The sequence below is a fragment of the Tachypleus tridentatus genome, chromosome 6, assembly GCF_004210375.1.
Source record: "Tachypleus tridentatus isolate NWPU-2018 chromosome 6, ASM421037v1, whole genome shotgun sequence".
NCBI lineage: Eukaryota > Metazoa > Arthropoda > Merostomata > Xiphosura > Limulidae > Tachypleus > Tachypleus tridentatus.
Genome location: NC_134830.1, coordinates 50,906,696 through 50,928,942, shown reverse-complemented (window position 1 = coordinate 50,928,942; position 22,247 = coordinate 50,906,696). Strand labels below are relative to the sequence as shown.

General features: G+C 32.3%; 2 protein-coding genes across 12 annotated transcripts in view; one reads left to right on the top strand and one right to left on the bottom strand.

The window, feature by feature from the left end:
• The window catches only part of LOC143252467 (tubulin gamma-1 chain), a 33,321-nt gene extending 15,680 nt beyond the window's left edge, over nucleotides 1-17,641 (bottom strand). For 2 of the 4 annotated variants that reach the window (XR_013029006.1, XM_076504636.1), the window contains exons 1-6: nucleotides 17,272-17,641; nucleotides 7,764-7,814; nucleotides 6,930-6,991; nucleotides 3,604-3,771; nucleotides 1,236-1,384; nucleotides 511-724 (exon numbers count right to left, since the gene is read on the bottom strand). Coding sequence is in view for 3 of the 4 variants with exons in the window: in XM_076504636.1 (XP_076360751.1) it covers nucleotides 511-724; nucleotides 1,236-1,384; nucleotides 3,604-3,771; nucleotides 6,930-6,991; nucleotides 7,764-7,814; nucleotides 17,272-17,410 (783 nt within the window). In the remaining variant the exon portion in view is untranslated. Of the gene's footprint in view, nucleotides 1-510; nucleotides 725-1,235; nucleotides 1,385-3,603; nucleotides 3,772-6,929; nucleotides 6,992-7,763; nucleotides 7,815-9,177; nucleotides 9,398-9,438; nucleotides 9,584-17,271 lie in introns of those variants that run through there. The other 2 variants (XM_076504637.1, XM_076504638.1) reach the window with 2 other exon arrangements.
• LOC143252468 (reticulophagy regulator 3-like) overlaps nucleotides 16,011-22,247 on the top strand; it is a 55,417-nt gene continuing 49,180 nt past the window's right edge. The window contains exon 1 of one of the 8 annotated variants that reach the window (XM_076504648.1): nucleotides 16,011-16,135. Coding sequence is in view for 3 of the 8 variants with exons in the window: in XM_076504639.1 (XP_076360754.1) it covers nucleotides 16,739-16,965 (227 nt within the window). In the remaining 5 variants the exon portion in view is untranslated. Of the gene's footprint in view, nucleotides 16,136-16,387; nucleotides 16,966-22,247 lie in introns of those variants that run through there. The other 7 variants (XM_076504646.1, XM_076504644.1, XM_076504647.1 and 4 more) reach the window with 7 other exon arrangements.

Below are 22,247 nucleotides of genomic sequence, written 5' to 3'. Positions count from 1 at the left end.
CTTCTAATCAAGCACATATATTTATTTCAATAATTACAACAACAATAACAAGGAATTACTGCTGCTGATGAACCAGGGATTCTTTATATCACTTTAATATAAAAAAAGGTTAATTTCTTAAACAAATATTTATTTTTAAATGATGGACACTTCCAGTTTCTACCTAAGGTGTTATTATAATCTGAATATCCTACTAAATAAGTAAAGTGTTGAAGACTTAAATGAGAACAACTTTATTAGTTATTACAGCTTGAATGGAAGAACACTATTACAATGTACAACTCTGATAAAATCTTGTCATCATTGTAAATTACTTGTGATGAAGCTTTCTTCCATTCAAGTTGTCTGCAAACTTTATTATCTAAAAGTGGTTTCCTCATCATGATATCAGAATACATGAAGTCATTTATAGAAAGATTTATTCTGTAAACTATTTAGTTGGTAGTTTTAATACCATACAGAAACCTTGTAAAAAAACCTAAAACAGTGCACTATTAAGATCTTTCTTACCAGCATGTTAATCTGGGCAAAAGTTGGGTTCTGAATATGTAGTCTTTCAGTAGCAATTCGATTTAATGCAGTGTTGTCTAGTACAACAACACAATCTGCATTCTGGGTTAGCCTTTTGAGAGTCAGCAGAGAATTGTATGGTTGAACAACAACATCGCTAATCTCATCCTGGTTGGGGAACACAGAATATGTTTCTATCAGCTTTTTTGGAAACCTGTAAAACAAAAACAGAACCTAACAAATTCTAGCTAAAAAAATAATAAAAATATAGGAGCACAACACTTCCACATTATTAGCTCGGTAGCACCTAAAACAGCATGATAGTACCTAAACAATAACTGACAACATGTACCAAAATCAGTGGCATAATGTCATTAATAGTTCATGTTGTAACTCTAGAGTTACAACAGTAACACAACATACGAATCCCCAATACTTTTTTTCAAACATTTTTCTAAACTGTTATACATATGGTTACATACTCTAACAACACAAGTCATACAAAAAACAATCAAAATAATAAATACAATTACCCCCTAGTTGTTACTATGGTTGTGTATGTATTCTCTATATAGAATTAGACATTTTATTCTACAACAAGCATCATAAGAACAGTCAAAATTAGTGAATTAAAGAAGACAAACTAAACAGCACATGTGTAGTGTAAAAACAAGTCTGTAATTTCAAGTTTAAACTACACACAATCAATAACATGTTAAACTTACCTATCATTTAGCTTCTCTAAAATGTAAGACCCCATTCCAGAGCCCGTACCACCTGCAATTGAATGGCCAAGAACAAACCCTTCAAGACTGTCACTTCCATCGGCTTCTCGATCAATAATGTCAAAAATTTCTTCATACAAACGTTCTCCCTACAAGAAATATTTTAGGAACAAATCACAATACTTCATGAAATAAAAAGAAAATACTTAAATCACTCTTAAATAACTTGCAATAGGGTTATTAATAATATTTTCATCCCATACATGGTATATTAGCCTTATTCCCACCACAGAGCAACTTTTAGGTATCGTATGCACATACATACAAACAATACAAAAATAACTTAATATTTCAGCCATCACAAAATACAACATAATTTAGAAATATGTTGTTGAAATTCTGTTTCTACTTCAGCAAGTCATACCTGCAAACACAGCTAATTATTTCATTATGGATTGGGTGGAATTCACCAACTTGTATCCACAAATATATCCATGATAGTAATTACACAATGATTTTTGATAATGTATGTACATGTTTACAAAGTGTTTGCAGGTTATGAGTACACATTAATGGCTTTATTTTTTACATAAAACAGCAAGTTTTCAAATTAAGTATTTAATCAAATTTCAGTTATAATATGTTGTAGAAATACATATAAATACTATTTACAAACAAGTTCTTATTTTTCTTAAAACATAGAACAGTAAATAAAGAATTATAGAAAATAATTATCTTCTAGTTGTAAACTTTGTTTGCTTCTTGCCATAGGTTGCTAAGCCTCATCAAATTTCACATGTAGAGAATATAAAGTGAAATAATTTCACATTTTAAATATACATTTCAAAATAACCAAAAATTATAAATTACTATATCAATACCACAAAATTCTATTACAAGTTATCAAGATTAGTAACTATACTGTACTTGGTTCTCAAAAATTAAGCTCACTAATGTCTTACCACTTGAAATCTAGCATTAAAAGAATGAGTTTTCCTCCAAATACTTCAAAGAGGCTGAAAAAGCCACTAGGGGGACATTCTGAGCTTTTGATTGGTTACTCACACACCATAAATAGAAGCAGATGTACATAAGCAAGTCTTTTCAAAAATGGACAGAGGTGGGTGGGGCCCAGTGTTTGATTTAATAAATGTAGCAATATCTCTGCAAAGAGATAGGAGGTTCTTATTTTAGATTCTGTTTGTAAAACAAATGGTAATTTGAGTTTGTAATTCATAAGAAACTACATACTTTGTATCTGAACATCATAAACATCTAATTCTAACCAGTGCTGCATTCAATATACCACACAACTCACTAAAATCTATGTTTAGGTGCATTCTTTTAATATTTACTTTTAAATTAAGAAATTAATTCATATATAATATTAAAGTTTGAATTATAGTCTACAATTTGATTCCAAACTTATTGACAAATTCATAAAATAGTAGTTCAATAAAGTTTTGAATGCTAGTCAACAAACACAATAACACGACCTTTGACCCGTGACCTGTAACAACAAGGTTAATTTGTGTTTTAGGATTTTCTGCCTATCCCAAAGCACAAGTTTATATTTCATTAGAAATTACTATCATTTAAGAATATAATTATTGATGTTTTGTTTTCCAAATAACTTTCTCGTTCACTGGTTTTATTACTACAGTCTTTCTTTTCCACAATTTATGATGCAAGAACATATATTAAAGAAACTCAACCTTGGATGAATCTACAAGCAAAGTTTAAATTAGATAGAGCAAATTTTAAACTATTTATATTAGTCTAGAATGAATCAACTGGTGCAAGAAGTAATTTTAGGTTTTGTGGAAAAGTGACTACATCAACCATCTGCAACAATGAAAACAAGAATCTAATTGAAAGCTTAGAAGACTCAAACAAAATTCAGCTGTTTGAGAAATTTTGCTGACAATCATGCATACAATGGTGAAAACAAATTCTGTCCATCTTTGTAAAAACAGGTAATAAATTATTAATGAACATCAATAAACCTGTAGCTAACTGGATACATAATATTGAAGTTTTTGATACAGATTAAAGGAAATTGAAATTCTATATCAAAAGTAGGAACGACTTTTTTTTTGAAAAGCGATTCCAAAAAAACGACATTTTCACATTAAAAATGATAGAAAAACTAATTTACATTGAACTTTTTAAGGTCTGTTCAAAGGTCATGCAATCAGGTTAAGAATTTTCATGAGGACAAAAAACAACCATGGATATCAGTGATCAATTTCAGGTCCAAACAGACTAAGTCTTTTAATACCACTGAACTGAAAGAAAGATAAATCAATCATGAACAGTTTAATATCCCCCAACCTGTTACTAATACTAAATGCATTATTTTTCATACCTGAGAAAACCCCACTGCCCAGTTATTTCCAGCTCCTCCACCAGCTTTGGATAGGTAAATGTTTTCTGGATTATACAGTTTGGCATAGGGAGAGTTCATGATAGTATGGATAACACGGGGTTCGAGATCAAGAAGAACAGCACGAGGGATGTAGTGGTCATCGTCTGCCTGTAATATAATAATGTGGTCATCATCTGCCTGTGATATAAAGAAACATTAAATAATATTCCTTGATATATTCAGCTAACCAAACCTAACAATGTGGCCATCATCTGCCTGTAATATAAAGAAGCATTAGATAATATTACTTGGCAGGTTCAGGTAACCAAATCTAAGAAAGAAATATTAAATAATTTTTCTTGACAGCTTCAGTTAATCAAACCTAAGAACGTATTTTTAAAATTCCAACAATGAATCATCCAGCTGCAATATTACATATACATACAGCAAATTAATAAACAGTCATACAAAACAAAATCACAAAGAGACCACATTAAAATTAAACCTCTGACTAATGGTACTCTAATAAACAAGAACAAGCTAAAACAAAAATAAAAAAAACCTTGCACAAATCTTTATAAACTCTATCTTACTTACCCCAAGTGGTAATACCTTGTTTCATGTTCTTTTTTTCACTTATCCTCTCACAAAAGTTTGTGGCAGTGAAGAGTGATAAAGATGTGGAACATTGTTGGTTTGAACACCTACATCCTCACTCTCCTAGTCTCTGTTTAATTTGACTAGTTTATAACTATTTAGTTCTTATATTATTATTATTCATCTTCATGCAAGACTGGTGAATAGAGGTTAAGACTGATAGACTGTGTATCCCCACTGCAATGTGGGTCCTACTTCTTCAGTCACCTCCAAAACCTAGGGTACATTTTATATCCCATATTATAGCCTGTACTCTGGGGATTGTTTATGTTTGAGTAGTGTTTTTCATTTTTGTTTGGGCTTGTTTTTGTTTACTGGAATATATAAACATACAAGTAACAGAAAAGTAAAAAGTAATAAAACATGTTGCTCATATTCAAGTAAAAGTACTTTACCAAAATGTTGATGAAGTAAAAATATCCATTGTGAAAATTACTTAAATTTGAGTTAAAAATGTATCTACTGAACAAGCATCAAGTTACAAACATAAACACGTTTGTAGTTCTTTCAAACCCTACATATGCATGTTACTGGCAATGAGGTCCAGAAACAAAACAGTATATATTACTAGGCCATAGAATTATTCACAATACATTTAAACTCAAGCAGTTTAAGAAGACATTGCTGAAGATTGTCATTATTTCAAGACAAATGGACACTGGAGTCAGACATCATGCAAACATGAGCTAATGCATGAAAAAGTGATGCACAAGATTTGGCTAGCAGTAAGAGGGGCAGTAAGCCCTCTGATGTAAGCAGCATGCACGATTGGCTGACTTAAGTTCCCACATGTCTTGCGTTTTTAATGCCTGCCAGAGATTTGAGTTGTTAGAATAATATTGAAATCTATACAATGAAAGGTAATATAGTAAAATAACAAGAAATTCTCATAATAAAAGGTATTAAATTAAAATATTTAAATGTATAAATACTTTTTAAACAGTAGATACTGAAAATGTTACAACTAGTTAATTCATTACCTTTACACCCCTAATATATACATATACTGTGTATTGTTTACTCTCCATTATTTATTACAGTAAAGACATCTGAAGTATGGTTTAATGGTCAGGAACAAGTTGCTGAGAAAAAATACCACTCAGTTTTTTCTACCACAACAACTAGACTGGACAAGTATGAACATGGCAACTAGTGATATTTAGTAATTGATTAATTAATCTCCTCCCCACCTTAATCACTCACTACAGTGTTTCTCAAACAAACAAACTACGTGTTGGGTGTTGCCAGCCAGTGATCTTCCCTCTATTGACAGCTAGCCGTAATGTCTTTCCCATAACAAAGAAAGACCAGAAAAATTTGTGGCAATGGGAACTGAACCTAAAATCCTCAGTTCATTTGCAAAGTAATGATGCTAGTACAAGCTTTGTACAATGATGCAGTGGTTAACAACGTAAGGATGCTGGCATACCCTTTACAAATTTTTCTTTCTTGAAAATGGAAAAAAGACACAATTTTGTTTGGGGGAAGGAGGGGGGGTATCATAATAACCAATTAATCAAATGTCATCTATTGGAGAACCCATCAATTAATTGGTTAGCAAATATCACTCACCATTAAGCTCTGCCATGCTAGCTTTCAATCTTGTATTTCAGTTCACCTGTTTCACAAAAATTATTAATTTTGTGTAAATTAATAATCAGTAATCAGTGTTTTAAATTATTATTATTATGTTTAGTAACTTATTATAACTGTTGGATGTCAGACAGTATTTTCAATGTTTTAAAGGAAACATGCAGCAATTTATCATTTTTATGCACAAAAAAGATATTTTAGCAGTTCAACAGTATGCCTGATTTCTTTTCAATATTGAAGTTTAATAATTATTAGTTTTGTCGTTAGTACGTCAAGATGTACTGTGAATGAGAAGTCAACATTTAAAATGTTTTTTACTTCATCTCTTAAAATCACACGATACTTTGTCATGGTCTCTACAAAACAATGCTTTATGTATTGAAGTGATGACTGATATTTATATAATCATAGTTAAAAATGTGTGGAAATCAACAAGTATATTATCCAAGCCTAAAAACTGATGAAGTAGAAACTGAGTACTGTCTATTTAAAATCTTACTTCAGAAAATAAAGGGCTAGTGTTTCAGAATTTCACTTCTCTTACCTTTTAAAATACTCATGTAATCATTCAGAATTACTGTTCCAGAAATGACTAACATAGTAACCTATTTGATGTTAAATAAACATTTATTTCCAATTTAGTAATTAGACACCTCTCAGTAACAATAACTTATAATCACAATGATACTGTACTGCAGGAGTTCACCCTTGATAAGCCTAAGGTTCCTATTTATATAGCTTGTAGATGCTTTTTTTTTTAAATACTATTTAAGTGTAGATATAGTTTTGCAAAAGTTGGAAACATTTTTATACAAAATATATTTATGAAAAGTGTAGCAAATTTCCTTTGTACAAGTCACTAGAGTATTAGTTTTAAAAGTTTGATTCATTTCAATGGTCTAACCTTACAGTGTCAAGACAGAATAAACTTAATGCTTTAATTTGAAATCAACATATTGGGATTATAAATATATAAAACAAATTTTTCATTTTAATACTTTAACTTACTTTATTTACAATGAATTTGAAATGGTGTCTCAACCACAAATGTTTTTTTTACAATTTCTTAATGTTACCTGATAAAAAAAAACATCTTTCCTGTCACTTCCTTCTGTAGCATAATCTTCTAAGACTCCCTCTGAAAATAAAGAAAATCCAGCAATATATTAAAAACTTAAACAGCTCAATTAATGAATAAATATGGAAATACTGATGTTAACATATAAACTGTAAATTAGCAGTTTATATTAAAAAAAACTGTCCTCTAAACAAAAACCAATTATAATTGTGGGTAAGAAACAACTCACCATGATAATTTTTATGAAAAAAATTAGTTTATTTAATATCAATACCTATGTGTTTGTAACAATTCTATTTTCTTTCCTTAATCTTATTAACCAACTGGTCATGCAGTACCTTTAGTATATTATTGAAACTGTTTAAAGGGTAAAATCCAATAAACCCGACAAATGTGTTCAACATTTTTCCAATTTATACCCAAAGTCACTAAATAACTACTTTTTATTAACAAGTTTCAGGAGTTTAAACATAATTTCCTGTTTAAAAATTACAGAAAGGAAACCATGGAATAGTATTAATTGTATTTTTTTGCTTCTTATCGGTTTCACATTACATGTGTATGATACATTGTCACATACAAATTAGGACTAAAAATAACTTAATCCTAAATTACTGTACTACAAATGTAGGTCAGTTTGAAAAAGGGAGACAGAAAGCAAAGTTGGAAACATATACAATAATATCATGTGCAAATAATGAATTTGTAAATTCTACTCACCCAACTTATACTAAGACATGTTAATACTATAAAAATCACATAGTGAAACTATACGTTGCAAGTTTTTAAAGAATGCACAAGAACATACAAGCTTAAATGTTGGTTCACTTACCAGGACTTATTCCATGCTCTGCACACAACTTTTTCCAAAATTCAAATCCAACTAAGTTAAAAATACAGATAATAGTTTTAATTATTATTACAATATACATATTACATATACATTACAAAAAACTGATTCCAGACCCCTACAGTTTTATATGGCTTTCATTGTTAGGTTTAATGAAATATCTATACAGATAAAAACAGTAATTAATTTATCTACACATTTAGACATTATCCATGTCACCATGATTTATAGTGTATACACCACACAAATATTACTCTGATTTATTCTAACACATTAAAAATACTATTAGTTTTTAAAAATATAATTTACTTTTTAGTAGTAATATATCAACTGGTTGATATGCATTTGTCAATTAACTTGTTGCACAATTCTGAATGGAAATTATAAATGTTTAATGAAATATTTCTTAAGTTTTTTTTTTATTTTCAGCTTTTATAAACTGGCACAAATACAAATGTTCAATCTAAAACTGTCAGAAACACATTATCATATATTTAAAAATAAGATGTCACAAAGAAAATTTGGGTTTCAGAGTAGTTTAGAATCACCATCATTAAAAGAGGATAAAGAAATAACAGGGACTTTATAATCACATTTAAACAGAAATGTAATGTTAAAAAAATAATGTCATTATGAAACTTTGTCACTAACTTTCAGAACTGCTCATTTACATTTTTCAACCTGGTTAAACTTACACAATTTGTGGCTGTACTAAACTTACATAATCTATGGCCCCTGTGGATAGTAAACTTACTACCTGTTTACTTTTTTTTTGTATTTTCCACTCCACGCCATTTAACCCTTAAATGGCAGCCATCATCTATTGTTGCTGCTACCTACAACATTCCCACTGTTTAAGCGTTAACAAATCAAATAATACAGAATGATAAGTTATACACTTAAACTCCATGCAAGTATAAGTTAACATTGTAATATAATCAATTCATATTCCAAAAGGGTTTTATGCTTATCTTTAACTTAACTAGGTATTTAATCAAGACAGTCCTTGAAGAGATTCAGTCACCTTGCTATTATTTCAACAAAATGTCTAATCAAACTATTTGCATCTAACCACTATTGTAAAACATATATATTGAAACAGTAACACTATATATAACAAGCCTCAGTCAAGTTCAGTACTTCAGTACACGAATGGGCTAATATAATTAACAGAACTTAAGACTTCGCAAAAGCACTAAACCGCCCAAAATGGAGTACTGAAAAGAAAACTATTACCATTACACAGTACTATAAAAATAGTAACTTTTGGCCATACTACTATTACTAATTGATTCATAATAGTGACATTACTTTAGTGCATGTATATATATTTATGAAAATCAATATAGCATCGAAATTTACAACGATAACGTAAAGTATACCAAATCTAACTTACTCTGATTTCCACATTGTCCAAGTTGCAACATTATCATTTCACGAGGCATTTTGTTATAATGTGTAATACTGAAGTTACACAATAATAAAACTAATTAACTTTCACACACAATAAAATACTAACAGTCACTCTTATGTCTAAAACTAAAAGCTTAAATTTCACATTTACACTTTCTTTCCCGCCGTCGCAGTGCAGTTATAACCACTGCTGCCATCTACTCAAAATATAACTTTAGCCTATCAATAAAAGGAATAAAAATACCTGATTGTTTTCCCTTCTTATTGGGCCAGGCATGGCCAGGTGGGTTAAGGCATTCGACTAGTAATCTGAGGGTCGCGGGTTCGAATCCCTGTCGCACCAAACATGCTCGCCATTTCAGCCGTGAGGGCATTATAATGTGACAGTCAATCTCACTATTCGTTGGTAAAAACGTAGCCCAAGAGTTGACGGTGGGTGGTGATGACTAGCTGCCTTCCCTCTAGTCTTACACTGCTAAATTAGAAACGGCTAGCACAGATAGCCCTTGAGTAGTTTTGCGCAAAAGTCAAAACAAACAAACAAACATTCTTATTGAAATTTAATTTTCAATTACTTGTTATGTATAAGAATGCAAATTAAGATATAAATATTATTCCAACTAAAATGATCGAGCCCAGAATTTTATCATTATAAGCCTTCAAGCTTATTACAGAGGGGATTTAACACTAATGATATTGATAAGAGCATACTCAGTAGCAGAGAGGACAGGTTCAACGGTAAATATCTAGATTTTGGATGTGGCGACCCGGGTTTGGATCAGTGTGGTAACACGAAATATTCTCTACACTTTAAGTTGTGGATGTGTTACAAGCATGACAGACAGTCTTTTAGAGTGCATAGTGGGTGGTAGAGTGATTTTAATCGCCTATCTTACCGCTTGTCAGTAACTAAATTTATCATAAAAAAAAATCAAGAATTAGAAAATAATTTTGTAAGTGCGAGAAAGTGCATTTGGGTTATTATAAGTTGACTCACACATTTAATATACCTAGGAATTCGTTGAATATTGTGATTGAAGAAAACATCCTTGGCATATTGGCGATTAAATCACTCAAATCATCGCTCTGTTGCGAAGAGTTGATCTAATAGATTTTAGTGTGTATTTTATAAACATATTGATTATAAACCAATACATTTATTAATTTCTTATGCATCCCACTAGATAGTCATCATTTAGAATAATGTGTGCAATTTTCTCTTTATCTGAAAAAAGTTATTGACTTACTGTAAAGTGTTCAGAAGAAAGCTACTAGAATAATTACAAGGATGAAAGGATTGCCTTACTACGATAAGATGAAATATTTTAACTTACTTTCTCTTGAGAAAGAGAGAGTAAGAGTATAATATACTCAGGTCATACTGAATTAAATTTAGAGCAGTAGGATAAGTTCATTCAACAGGAAGTTCAACAAGATATTTATCACGAGGTTGGAAAGAATATCTGAATAACAGAGTTTCTGAAAGAAAGACACTAGAAATAAAGTAATACATAAAATGAAAAATCTATATTCAATATATAAAGTGTAAGTATTTTCTGTTATTAAACATGAAACCTTTACTTCCGTTAAATGTCTTATATCCAACAGAGCAGGCTACATTTTTATACCAGCTTGTTTAAATTCAACACTCCTTGCTTTGGATGTAACATTGTATTTACCTAAAATGACTATTGTGATACCATGCGACTGGTCATTTTCATTCAGATATAAAGTAAACGTAACTTCAAGATACTTCCTGAACTATTAGCATGGCCAAGTGGTTAAGGCGCTCGACTCGTAATCTGAGGGTCGCGGATTCGAATCCCCGTCACATCAGACATGCTCGCCCTTTCAGCTGTAGGGGTTATAATTTGATGGTCAATACCACTATTCGTTGGTAAAAGAGTAGCCCAAGAGTTGGTGGAAGGTGGTGATGACTAACTGATTTCCCTCTAGTCTTACACTGCTAAATTAGAGATGGCTAGCAGAGGTAGCCCTCGTGTATCTTTGCGCGAAATTCAAAACAAACCGAACATGAACTAGTAATAAATGACACTAACTGTAAATGTTATGTAAATCTTATTGTCTAAAATGAACACTACAGTAGTTATGTTTCCTAGTAGTGGGTGACGTATCTTTGATTACTTGGTACAAACAATAACAGTTCTAGTCCACCTAACGGTGATGATTTTTTTCAGAAACATTTGTTACAGTACAATCAACGTTTCCTTGTAAGACTAATTTCGCAAACATTTCAACAGAAACTCCGAGACTAATGATATGTGTATCTAACTTGGTTATAAGTTTAACTGCAGAATTCCTTCGCTAATATAACAAACACACTAACTAAATAACTTAATCACAGACAAACGCAATAACCTTCACTATCTAACTCACTTCTAACGTTGAATTGAATATCTCATTGATTCACCACTTTGTACAATAAAACTTATCTAATCTGTGATTTTTTCATTATTGTTCATTTAATATTTATTATAAAAACTGTAAATTATAGTGTCATCGTCGTGATTAGCTTTCTGTATAAAACAAGCATCTAATTTAAAACAGTAAATACAGTTATGCCACTAACAGACAAAATTACAGTATGGTACAATAACAGCCTTCCTTGTCGTTATGGGAAGTCAACTCTCTGGTGCTGTAATTCTCATATACTGTACGAAAATTTACTGTTTATAGATTGTGAGGTTATTTGTTACTAGGCTTCATTCTCTAAGGAAATTATACACACATCATGAAGTACAGACAAGCTTTCTGTTTCGGAAACTTCGCCGTTGTTTGCGTAAATCCGTCGTCTTTCGTTACTGTTAGAGGCAATGTCCCTCTTTCGGTTACCAAATTGGATCGAATCATTGTAGCTGTAGAACCAGTGCTACTCAACAAGGCTTCTCATCAACAAGCTGGTTCCTTTTTAAAATGATAAACTTTATATCTCATTTGAGACAGATTGGATATTTCCAGCTAAATGTTACCCCGTACATCAATCTACTTCCTACTTCCTGATGTTTGATTAACCGTTTCTTGTTTCCTTGATATGGTTGAGCTTGAAGGCTCGTCCTTATGGTACTGTCTCTTTTGTGTATTAACGCCTGTTGATTACCCATGTTCTCAACTGTAATGGAGACGTTTATCACATCTACAACAGTTCCGTTTTGCTTATACTCTTTCGGAGGATTTATTATTTCATAAATGCCTTCTTCCCCCCAGTGACACAGCGTTTGAGGACTTACAATGCTAGAAACAGGGTTTCGATACCCATGGTGGGCAGAGGACAGTTAGTTCATTGTGTAGATTTGTGCTTAACTTTAAACAAGTAAACACTTTCGCCCGTTATGGGTAAACTAACAATCGCATAGTCTAAGTTTACTTTCACTAATTTAACTTTTACTGACTTGCAGTTACTTGATTTGCTCTTTTCTATATGTATATATTGCCCAACCGAGGTCTAGAACTTTCTATAAACTATGAAATGCTTACAACACTCACTTAAGGTAACAAGAAAAATACAGAAGGTTCGAGTAATGCGGTGACAATTTAAAACAACAAAGTTAAAACAAAGTCTGTCATAATTATCGTCTTTAAATAACTACTTTTGACACCCTCGTAATGAAACTAAGTAACCATGAAACATTAGAAAACTAAATTAACTAAATAATAATTTTTATACTAAACAATCTTGTTTATACTACACCGAAAGAGAATAGTGTTACAGACGTATCCATTATATCTCAGACTTAAAAACATAAGAAATAAATTTACTGCTATTAAGCCATAGGAACAGAGCCCAATCTACTAACGTGACATAAAGAAAACAATAATTAGTTGGATTCATGAGAATATTTTTAGCTGGGAACATTCTTTTGTCCCAAATGAGAAAAGCAACTTGTTGTTTGAGGAAAATTGTCTATGAGTTCTTAGGTTTATTGATGAAAAAAAAACAACCTTGCAATATGTTGATTAACATTGGTAATACAGCTACAATTATTTGATCTGATTTGTTAATAACAGGTGGAAAATTGCTTCCTGAAATGAAGAAAAGAGGGGTTTGTTTAAATATCCGTTGGACATAACTTTCCAACAAAAGGAAAGGTAAAAGTTACCGTTATTGTACCCCTACAATGTGTGGGTAATGAATGTTAAAAAAGAGTTCATAGACATGATGTGAGGTTAAACTAGAAGCTAAATATCTAGACCAAGTGTGATTACTAATTATTATTCATCTAGTAATTCAAGAATAATGGTAACAAATACTTCGTTATGTGTTGAAAGATAATTGATGGTTTAAAGAGCACTCGTGAATGTAAAGAATAAAGATGTAAGGTATTACTTTAGTCGGAGAAGACTTAAGTCAGCGTATGTGATAAAATTAGATTTCCTCAACGTGACATGATATAGCTGAAAGGATGAACTCCAGAATTAAACAGGTACTCAGAGGTTTGTTTGTTTGTTTTTGTGTTTCGCGCAAAGCAACTCGAGGGCTATCTGCGCTAGCTGTCCCTAATTTATCAGTGTAAGACTAGAGGGAAGGCAGCTAGTCATCACCACCCACCGCCAACTCTTGGGCTACTCTTTTACCAACGAATAGTGGGATTGACCGTAACATTGTAACGTTCCCACGGCTGAAAGGGCGAGCATGTTTGGTGCGACCAGGATGCGAACTCGCGACTCTCAGATTACGAGTCGCACGCCTTAACCCACCTGGCCATGCCGGGCCTGGTACTCAGAGGAGCCACACGATTTACTGAAAAGAAAGATGTGGCTTACTGAATCCAGAAGGACAGGCAAACCAAACTAAAGGTAATCAATCGTCTTTGGAAGTACGTTTGTAAGAGATTAGCTTGTCAACAGAAACTCAACCTGAGAATTATCAAAAATGAAGCCACCAGTGGATATAGTCGTTCACCTACATAGAAATAATTCTCCCAATAACAGGATGCCCAATTATAACAAGAGAAAAGATGATATTCTGTCTGTATATCACCAAACTCAGAAAATAAAACAACTACAACGACGTGGTATTTGAGAATATAGTGTGGTGTTTTATTTATATTTTAAACAATTAGGATTGTTTAAGCGTTTATTTTTTACATTAGTCGAAGAATTTCAGTTTGATCCAGTGATGTTGTTCGTAAAGTTACTTAGGCCTATAACTTACAAATTCCAAAGAGTGAAAGTCTGTAATGAAGCGTTAAGGAGGACTGTGCTTTTAATTATTTTCATCAGATAATTTAAAAGGACACAAGAATGAAGAATAATCTACTACAACACTAATTTTAGGTTCAGGTTTGATTTTTTTTCTATTAATAAAACGAAAAACTCAGACAAGATTTATTTTAATACTTTTGACAAATGAACCGTTTTACAGCTTATGAAATTTTTTACCAATTCTTTTTCATGTGGTTATGCATGTTTAAGAACATAGTTTGAGTTTTAAGGAACTTATTTCGTTCGAACTCTTTATTGTTAGAAAAATAACTTTGATCATGTTAGGAAAACTGTTCAACCAATAAAAAATTGATTACCCAGTTGCTGAATCAATGTATTCCAAACGGTACATTATATTAAATATATTCATTACTGGATTAATGCTTCATTTTGGTATTCATGAGTAACTTGCTTTGATTATGAATTAATAATAACAATCCCGTCACACCAAACATGCTCGCCCTTTCAGTTGTGGGGGCGTTATAATGTAACGTTCAATCCCACTATTCGTTGGTAAAAGAGTAGCCTAAGAGTTGGCGATGGGTGATGATATCTAGTTACTTTCCTTCTGGTCTTACACTGCTAAATTAGGGACGGCTAGCGCAGATAGTCCTCGTGTAGCTTTGCGCGAAATTAAAACAAACAAAATAATAACAAAGTTATAACATGGAGTCGGTTTTAACAGAAAATATTTATATGTTCGCACAGAATAAAGCAAGGGAAATAATTAACGTTTCTTAACATGCGTTTGATAAAACTTTTAAATAACATTCTGTAACTTATAACTAATTTTCAGATATTAGTACTGTATACATATTTTTCAGTAAATATGTCGAAGGGAAAAATATAATACAATTTTAATTACCAAATCACAGTAGGGTCATTTCAACCAATAAAGCATTAAATATTTTCAGTGTTTCTTTAGCCTTCCCTAGGCCCAGCATGGCCAAGCGTGTTGAGGCGTGCGACTCGTAATCTGAGGGTCGCGGGTTCGCATCCCTGTCGCGCCAAAACATGCTCGTCCTTTCAGCCGTGAGGGCGTTATAATGTTACGCTCAATCCAACTATTCGTTGGTAAAAGAGTAGCCCAAGAGTTGGCGGTGGGTGGTGATGACTAGCTGCCTTCCCTCTAGTCTTACACTGCTAAATTAGGGACGGCTAGCACAGATAGCTCTCGAGTAGCTTTGTGCGAAATTCAAAAACAAAACAAACAAGTTTAGCCCTCCCTCATGTTCAGCAATCCAGTAGGCTTATATACTAAAAATTGAGTTTAGTGGGAAAAACATAATCCTCATTTTGTAGCTTTATGTTTAACAATACCTCGGTGACACAGCGGTAAGTATATGGAACTATGGTGCTAAAATTTGAAATTCGATTTTCCGCAATGAACACAGTAGAATGAGCAGATAACTCAATGTGGTTTTGCTGTATAAAAGCAGACATGTCTAAGAACAAATGAACCAACAAAGATGAAAACTCTAATGTCTCTCACGCAATCCAAGAGAATGTTTCAGTTTGCTTTCAAAGTTGCGCAACCAAAAGAAAATAAACTTGTTAAATATAGCCAACAGTTTGGGTTCTTTCCAACTGTACATTGTGTTGACATACCAAAAGATCTGGGAACGTTATTTCAGCGATAAATGTATCTTGGATGAAGGAATGACATTTTCAGGCACTTATTAAGGTTACAAATAATAATCTGAGCTTTTTCATGAAAGGTATGTGCTTTTTTTTTCGAAAGATAGAATGTCCATTAATTCTCCATAGATCTGAGCACAGACAGTTTCTGTAGCTTTGGGGATAAAGAAAACGTTGTCAATCTGTTTATATAAACTGTATGTTAGATATCCCTCAATTACTCACAAACCAAAACTTTTCGCTTGTAATTACTTTTAATTTAAATTCTTACATATTCGACTTGGTATTCTTAATATATGTTATGCTATTGAAAGGGCCTGGCATGGCCAAGCGCGTAAGGCGTGTGACTCGTAATCCAAGGGTCGCGGGTTCGCGCCCGCGTCGCGCTAAACATGCTCGCCCTCCCAGCCGTGGGGTCGTATAATGTTACGGTCAATCCCACTATTTGTTGGTATCCCAAGAGTTGGCGGTGGGTGGTGATGACTAGCTGCCTTCCCTCTAGTCTTACACTGCAAAATTAGGGACGGCTAGCACAGATAGCCCTCGAGTAGCTTTGTGCGAAATTCCAAAACAAACAAACAAACAAACAAGCTTTTGAAAGAAGGATTTTCGATGCGTAGTTTCGCGATACGTCCATAGGAGTTAGTTCATGACATCACAGTACGATCAAAACAAATGGTGTAATGGCGTTTGTGTGGCGAATTGTGAGGAAAGTGAGAAAGATAAATCCTTTAAAATATCTTAACACCGAAACAGGAAATGTGTCTGAGACAAGCGCTGTTTGGGGAAATGCCATTGCAAATTTCTTAAGTCCTTTTGAATTTTACGTAGTTTCAATACAAAGCCTTCTTATATGGGAACGACCGTATCACAGCGCTTTGGCGGTAGTTGCTGTCAACTGTATCTTTTGGTATGGAAATATTGGTGACTTTATTCATATTAATTACTGAAATTAATTGTAATTCAGCATGACATATTGTTTATTTAGTAGTAGACAATTATAAATAAAGAAAATGTGTTTTTCAATTGCCTGTTATTAGTATTAAGTATATAAATGTAATTTTTGTGCGATGATTTATTGAATACACAATTACAAGTACAATTACACTTTGATTTCTTGTAGCAAGCACTAGTTTAGTAATATAACTATTATCAGCAAATAATTTCAAAATAAATGCTTAGGAATAACAGTCAATATCTTGATTTAGGTACTTACCCCAATGCCTGCGTTTGAATCTGTCTAGTCCAATGAGGTATGACAAACAATAAAAACCATACGTTTTATATTTATACGTATTCTTCCAAACTAAACAAAGATGATAAACATAGGGAAGGGGCAATTGGCCCCTTGCCATACCTAAGTACAGTAGTACATGTAGATTCTTTACATTATATTTTTCACATTACTTTACATTTACTATAGATTTGATATTGTTTTAAAGTGGTGTTAAAAGCAGCTGAGTATTTTTGCTTCTGCCACTTTTGGGGATTATTTGACTTTTATTAACTATGATATTTTTTATCTTTAGTTTTGGTTAGAAGCAGTGAAAGAGCAGAGTTTGTGAGAGGAGATATGCAACAACTGTGATAATTTTAAAGTAGTTCTTAAAATGCTCAGTAGAGTTTGTAAGACCTTTAAAGGGGAAGGAATTAGAGACTGCTTTGGGAAGAACTTAAAATGAAATGGGCACAAAAGTTATAGAATCAAGAAGCAGGTCTTAATCTGGAGCTTGCTGTTGTAGGACAATAGAAGGAAACTGATGGGTTCAAGAACTCAGCAGAAATAAAAATCAAGCTGGGATCAAATAATTGTATCAAACAACCACAGGTTTAATAGTGTTTAAGGATGGGAAGAGAGTAGTTTTCACTGTAGTTATACTTTACAAAGTATGTTTGTGTGGAATAGATGGGAAAATATGGACTGGAACTTGTTTAATGGATGTTATAGTTCAGAGTGAAAAGTATGGATACTTAGAAGAATTTATTGAGATAATGCATACTGCAGCTAATAATGTTACTAATTGTATTTTTCTCGAGAGGGACTGAGCATGGCCTAGTAGCTAGTGTACTTGAATGTGTTTTTGGTGGTTCATTATTATCATCCCTTTACAGCAAAAACAAAACATGTTACACTTCTTACTTTGGTAATGTCAGTTTAATATAATGGTGATGGTCAAAGCCAATTATTTTGTCATACATCAGTAACCCCAAAGATGGTAAAGTTAGTTCTTTAAAGAACATTAGAAGAAATATTATTATAAAGGTAGGGAATATTAATAAAATGCTGTAACATTTTTCTTATGTTACTGATGAGTATGAAGAGGTTTCCTGGTGGATCAATCTCTTTAAAGGATGATTTTCTTAAATTTCTTGAAGAAGTCCGAAGCTGTTCTTTTAGAGCAGCTTGGTAAATGTTTGAATAATTCAGCTTTTGGCTTTATTGAGATTTAATATAAATTGATGACAAAGTTTACAGAAGAATTAATTGGATTTTTCATTGTGTTATTTTTAAAAGTCTACTGATATTGGCAAAATTGTCATAGTGATACCTATTAAAGTTCCAGAGGATAAAAAGAACAATTGGGAAACATTAGTCCTGTCAGTGTAACTTATGTTGTTGGAAGAATGCTTGGAATCCCTAAACAACTGACCTATCAGCATGACTTAGGTTGTTAACAGTGTTTGAAATCCTTAAACAACAGGCCTATCAGTATGACTTGTGTTGTTAATAGAGTGTATAGAATCTTTGGTTTTTACATATAGCTAAAGCATCTGAAATGCCTTTATTAAAGGTTACTCAATCAAACATTCATGCTAGTCTTTCTTGGTGGAATATATTATTACTATTATTATAATTTTTTTTTTCTGTGAGAGCATTCTGGTTGATATAGCATATATTCACTTTCAGAAAGTGTGAAGGTGTCATATGAGAAAGTAATAAATTGGGTGTTTATGTAATTAGTGGAAAAATTGAAGAAAATAATGTTGTGAAAGAATATAGACAGTTTTGCATTTGTAGGGGCATGACTAATTAGATTCCTTAGTGTCTATTTATTTATTGAGTTTGGATAGTTTTTTGGAAGGCAATATTTCCAAGTTTGCAGATGATCCAAAGATGCTGGAAAGAGCAGATATTTTAAAGAGAACTATTAATTTCTAATATTAAAACAATATTAATATTGAAACAGTTTTTATATCTGGTCCATAATTTAGAAAATGAGTTTTACTTTTGAGAAATATAAATTTATGCATTTGAGATTTGGAAATTTGTGAAGTATTTATTAATGAGGTTCTGCTGTGTGTTTAGTGTTGTGTATTGTTGATGTTACCCTAAAGTTGTGCTGTGTGTTTAGCTGTTTTGGACTGTTGATATAACCCTAAAGTTCTGCTGTATGTTTAGCTCTAGTAGATTGTTGATATTACCCTACAGTTCTGCTGTGTGTTTAGTGTAGTAGATTGTTGATATTATCCTACATTTCTGCTGTGTGTTTAGTGTAGTAGATTGTTGATATTACCCTACAGTTCTGCTGTGTGTTTAGTGTAGTAGATTGTTGATATAACCCTGAAGTTGTGCTGTGTGTTTAGCTGTAGTGGATTGTTGATATTACCATACAGTTCTGCTGTGTGTTTAGTGTAGTAGATTGTTGATATTACTCTACAGTTCTGCTGTGTGTTTAGTGTAGTAGATTGTTGATATAACCCTAAAGTTGTGCTGTATGTTTAGCTGTAGCGGATTGTTGATATTACCCTACAGTTCTGCTGTGTGTTTAGTGTAGTAGATTGTTGATATTACCCTAAAGTTGTGCTGTATGTTTAGTGTAGTAGTTTGTTGATATTACCCTACATTTCTGCTGTATGTTTAGTGTAGTAGTTTGTTGATATTACCCTACATTTCTGCTGTGTGTTTAGTGTAGTAGATTGTTGATATTACCCTACAGTTCTGCTGTGTGTTTAGTGTAGTAGATTGTTGATATAACCCTGAAGTTGTGCTGTGTGTTTAGCTGTAGTGGATTGTTGATATTACCCTACAGTTCTGCTGTGTGTTTAGTGTAGTAGATTGTTGATATAACCCTGAAGTTGTGCTGTATGTTTAGCTGTAGTGGAAAGAGCAAAGAGACTGTATAAGAATTTTGAATTGAATAATAAGATGGTAATTTTATCCCTTCCAAGACTGGTACAGTTGTAGTTGGAACATTATGAACATTACCTGTCATCTTGCCATGGAAAGGATATAATTCTGTTGGAAAAAGGGCAGAGACAGGATACAAGAATGGTAGTACAGAGATAAGACACAAGAATGGTAGTACAGAGATAAGACACAAGAATGGTAGTACAGAGATAAGACGCAAGAATGGTAGTACAGAGATAAGACGCAAGAATGGTAGTACAGAGAAAAGATACAAGATTAATAGTGCAGAGACAAGATACAAGAATAATAGTACAAATTTAAGATACAAGAATAATAGTACAAATTTAAGATACAAGAATGGTAGTACAGAGACAAGATACAAGAATAATAGTGCACAGACAGGATAAGAATGGTAGTACAGAAATAAGACACAAGAATGGTAGTACAGAGACAAGATACAAGAATAATAGTGCAGAGACAGGATAAGAATGATAGTACAAATATAAGATACAAGAATGGTAGTACAGAAATAAGATACAAGAAATGGTAATACAGAGATAGAATACAAGAATGGTAGGCAGTTAAATACTTTGTGTACTTAGAATTTTAGGTTTTCTTTGATTAATTGAAGAATTAGAAGTGAATTGATTTCAAACTGGAAGAAGCCAACCTATTTTATGGATGATATAGCTTGATCATTTTAAATTTAACACCCTTTTGACAATTAACAAAACCCATTTGGAAACTGAATCTACTAAGTATATTTAACAAAAATGTCAAATAGGTCAAACTCGTATGCTAGTGTTACAAAATATTGAAATTTTTTAACAAGTTTAAAACATCTCAATATTACTGGACCTCACTCGTGCTAATATCTTATTGATTTATGCAAACTTGAATGTGTAGAAAAAAGTTGAAATTACATAGCTGCCATAGTACATATGTAATGCTAATGTTCTTTCTTCTGTCGCATATGGTTTTATAAAACTTGGTTATACATTTTTTTGTAAAATTATCTTTGGCTAATTAGTTGAAATAATCAGCCTATTGTAAGTCATTAGTAAATCTTGTGGCCCCCAGTGGCACAGCAGTATGTCTGCATACTTACAACCCTAAAATCCAGATTTTTATATATACCCATTGTGGAGAGAGCACAGATAACTCATTGTGTAGCTTTGTGTTTAATTACAAATGAACAAACAAAGTAAATGTTGCATGAGAAATCATACTGTGACTGGGTTTTAACTTTACGTATAGAGCTGGTTACTCAAAAAAACAACTTGAGAATTATTTGGTTATTCAGATTTTAGTTTTAATGATGTGTATACCCATTTATAACTTGTGACACATTGAATCTCACACATTATCACTTACTATGTTTCAACAACAAATCTCTAACTTGTTTTCTTTTCTTGTCTTTTTTAGTATGAAAAACTTTCACTGTGGGATTTTTTGTTTTTAATCCCTGTGATTTTATAATCTTTCCATGTCAAGTGTAAATTAATTCTTTAAATTTTCTTATACATTTTTTAACTCTTAAAGAATTTGGAATTTGTATTCAGTTCTCTGTATTTTTACTGGTTATTCTTTCAACTACAATTACAGTTTGACTGGTTATACTTTCTGCTACAATTTGGCTGGTTATCTTTTCTGCTATGGTTTGACTAGTGGTCCTTTCTGCTCTGGTTTGGCTGGTTTTCCTTTCTGACTTTCAACTGTGAAAATGATCAGACAGAATCCTCTAAGAATGTGACTGTTAGCAGAAGGAAGAACATCTCAGTATTACAGTTGTGTCTAGAGAAGACAGCAATCATAAAATTAATCATCAAGTTTGTGAGCCTATCAAGCTAGTATTGTATTTGGTTGTTTTTGCTAATTGATTTTCATTAAATTCACACACACAAAAAAAAGAAAAACAAAAGTGTGATTCAGAGAGAAATATTAAATCAACAATAGAAAAGGGTTAGATATTTTTTTACCATGCAAAACATTATTGTATAATTCAAAAATATATAATTAACTAGTAAAGGCAGCCATCATCAATTAATGCTGCTATCTACAAC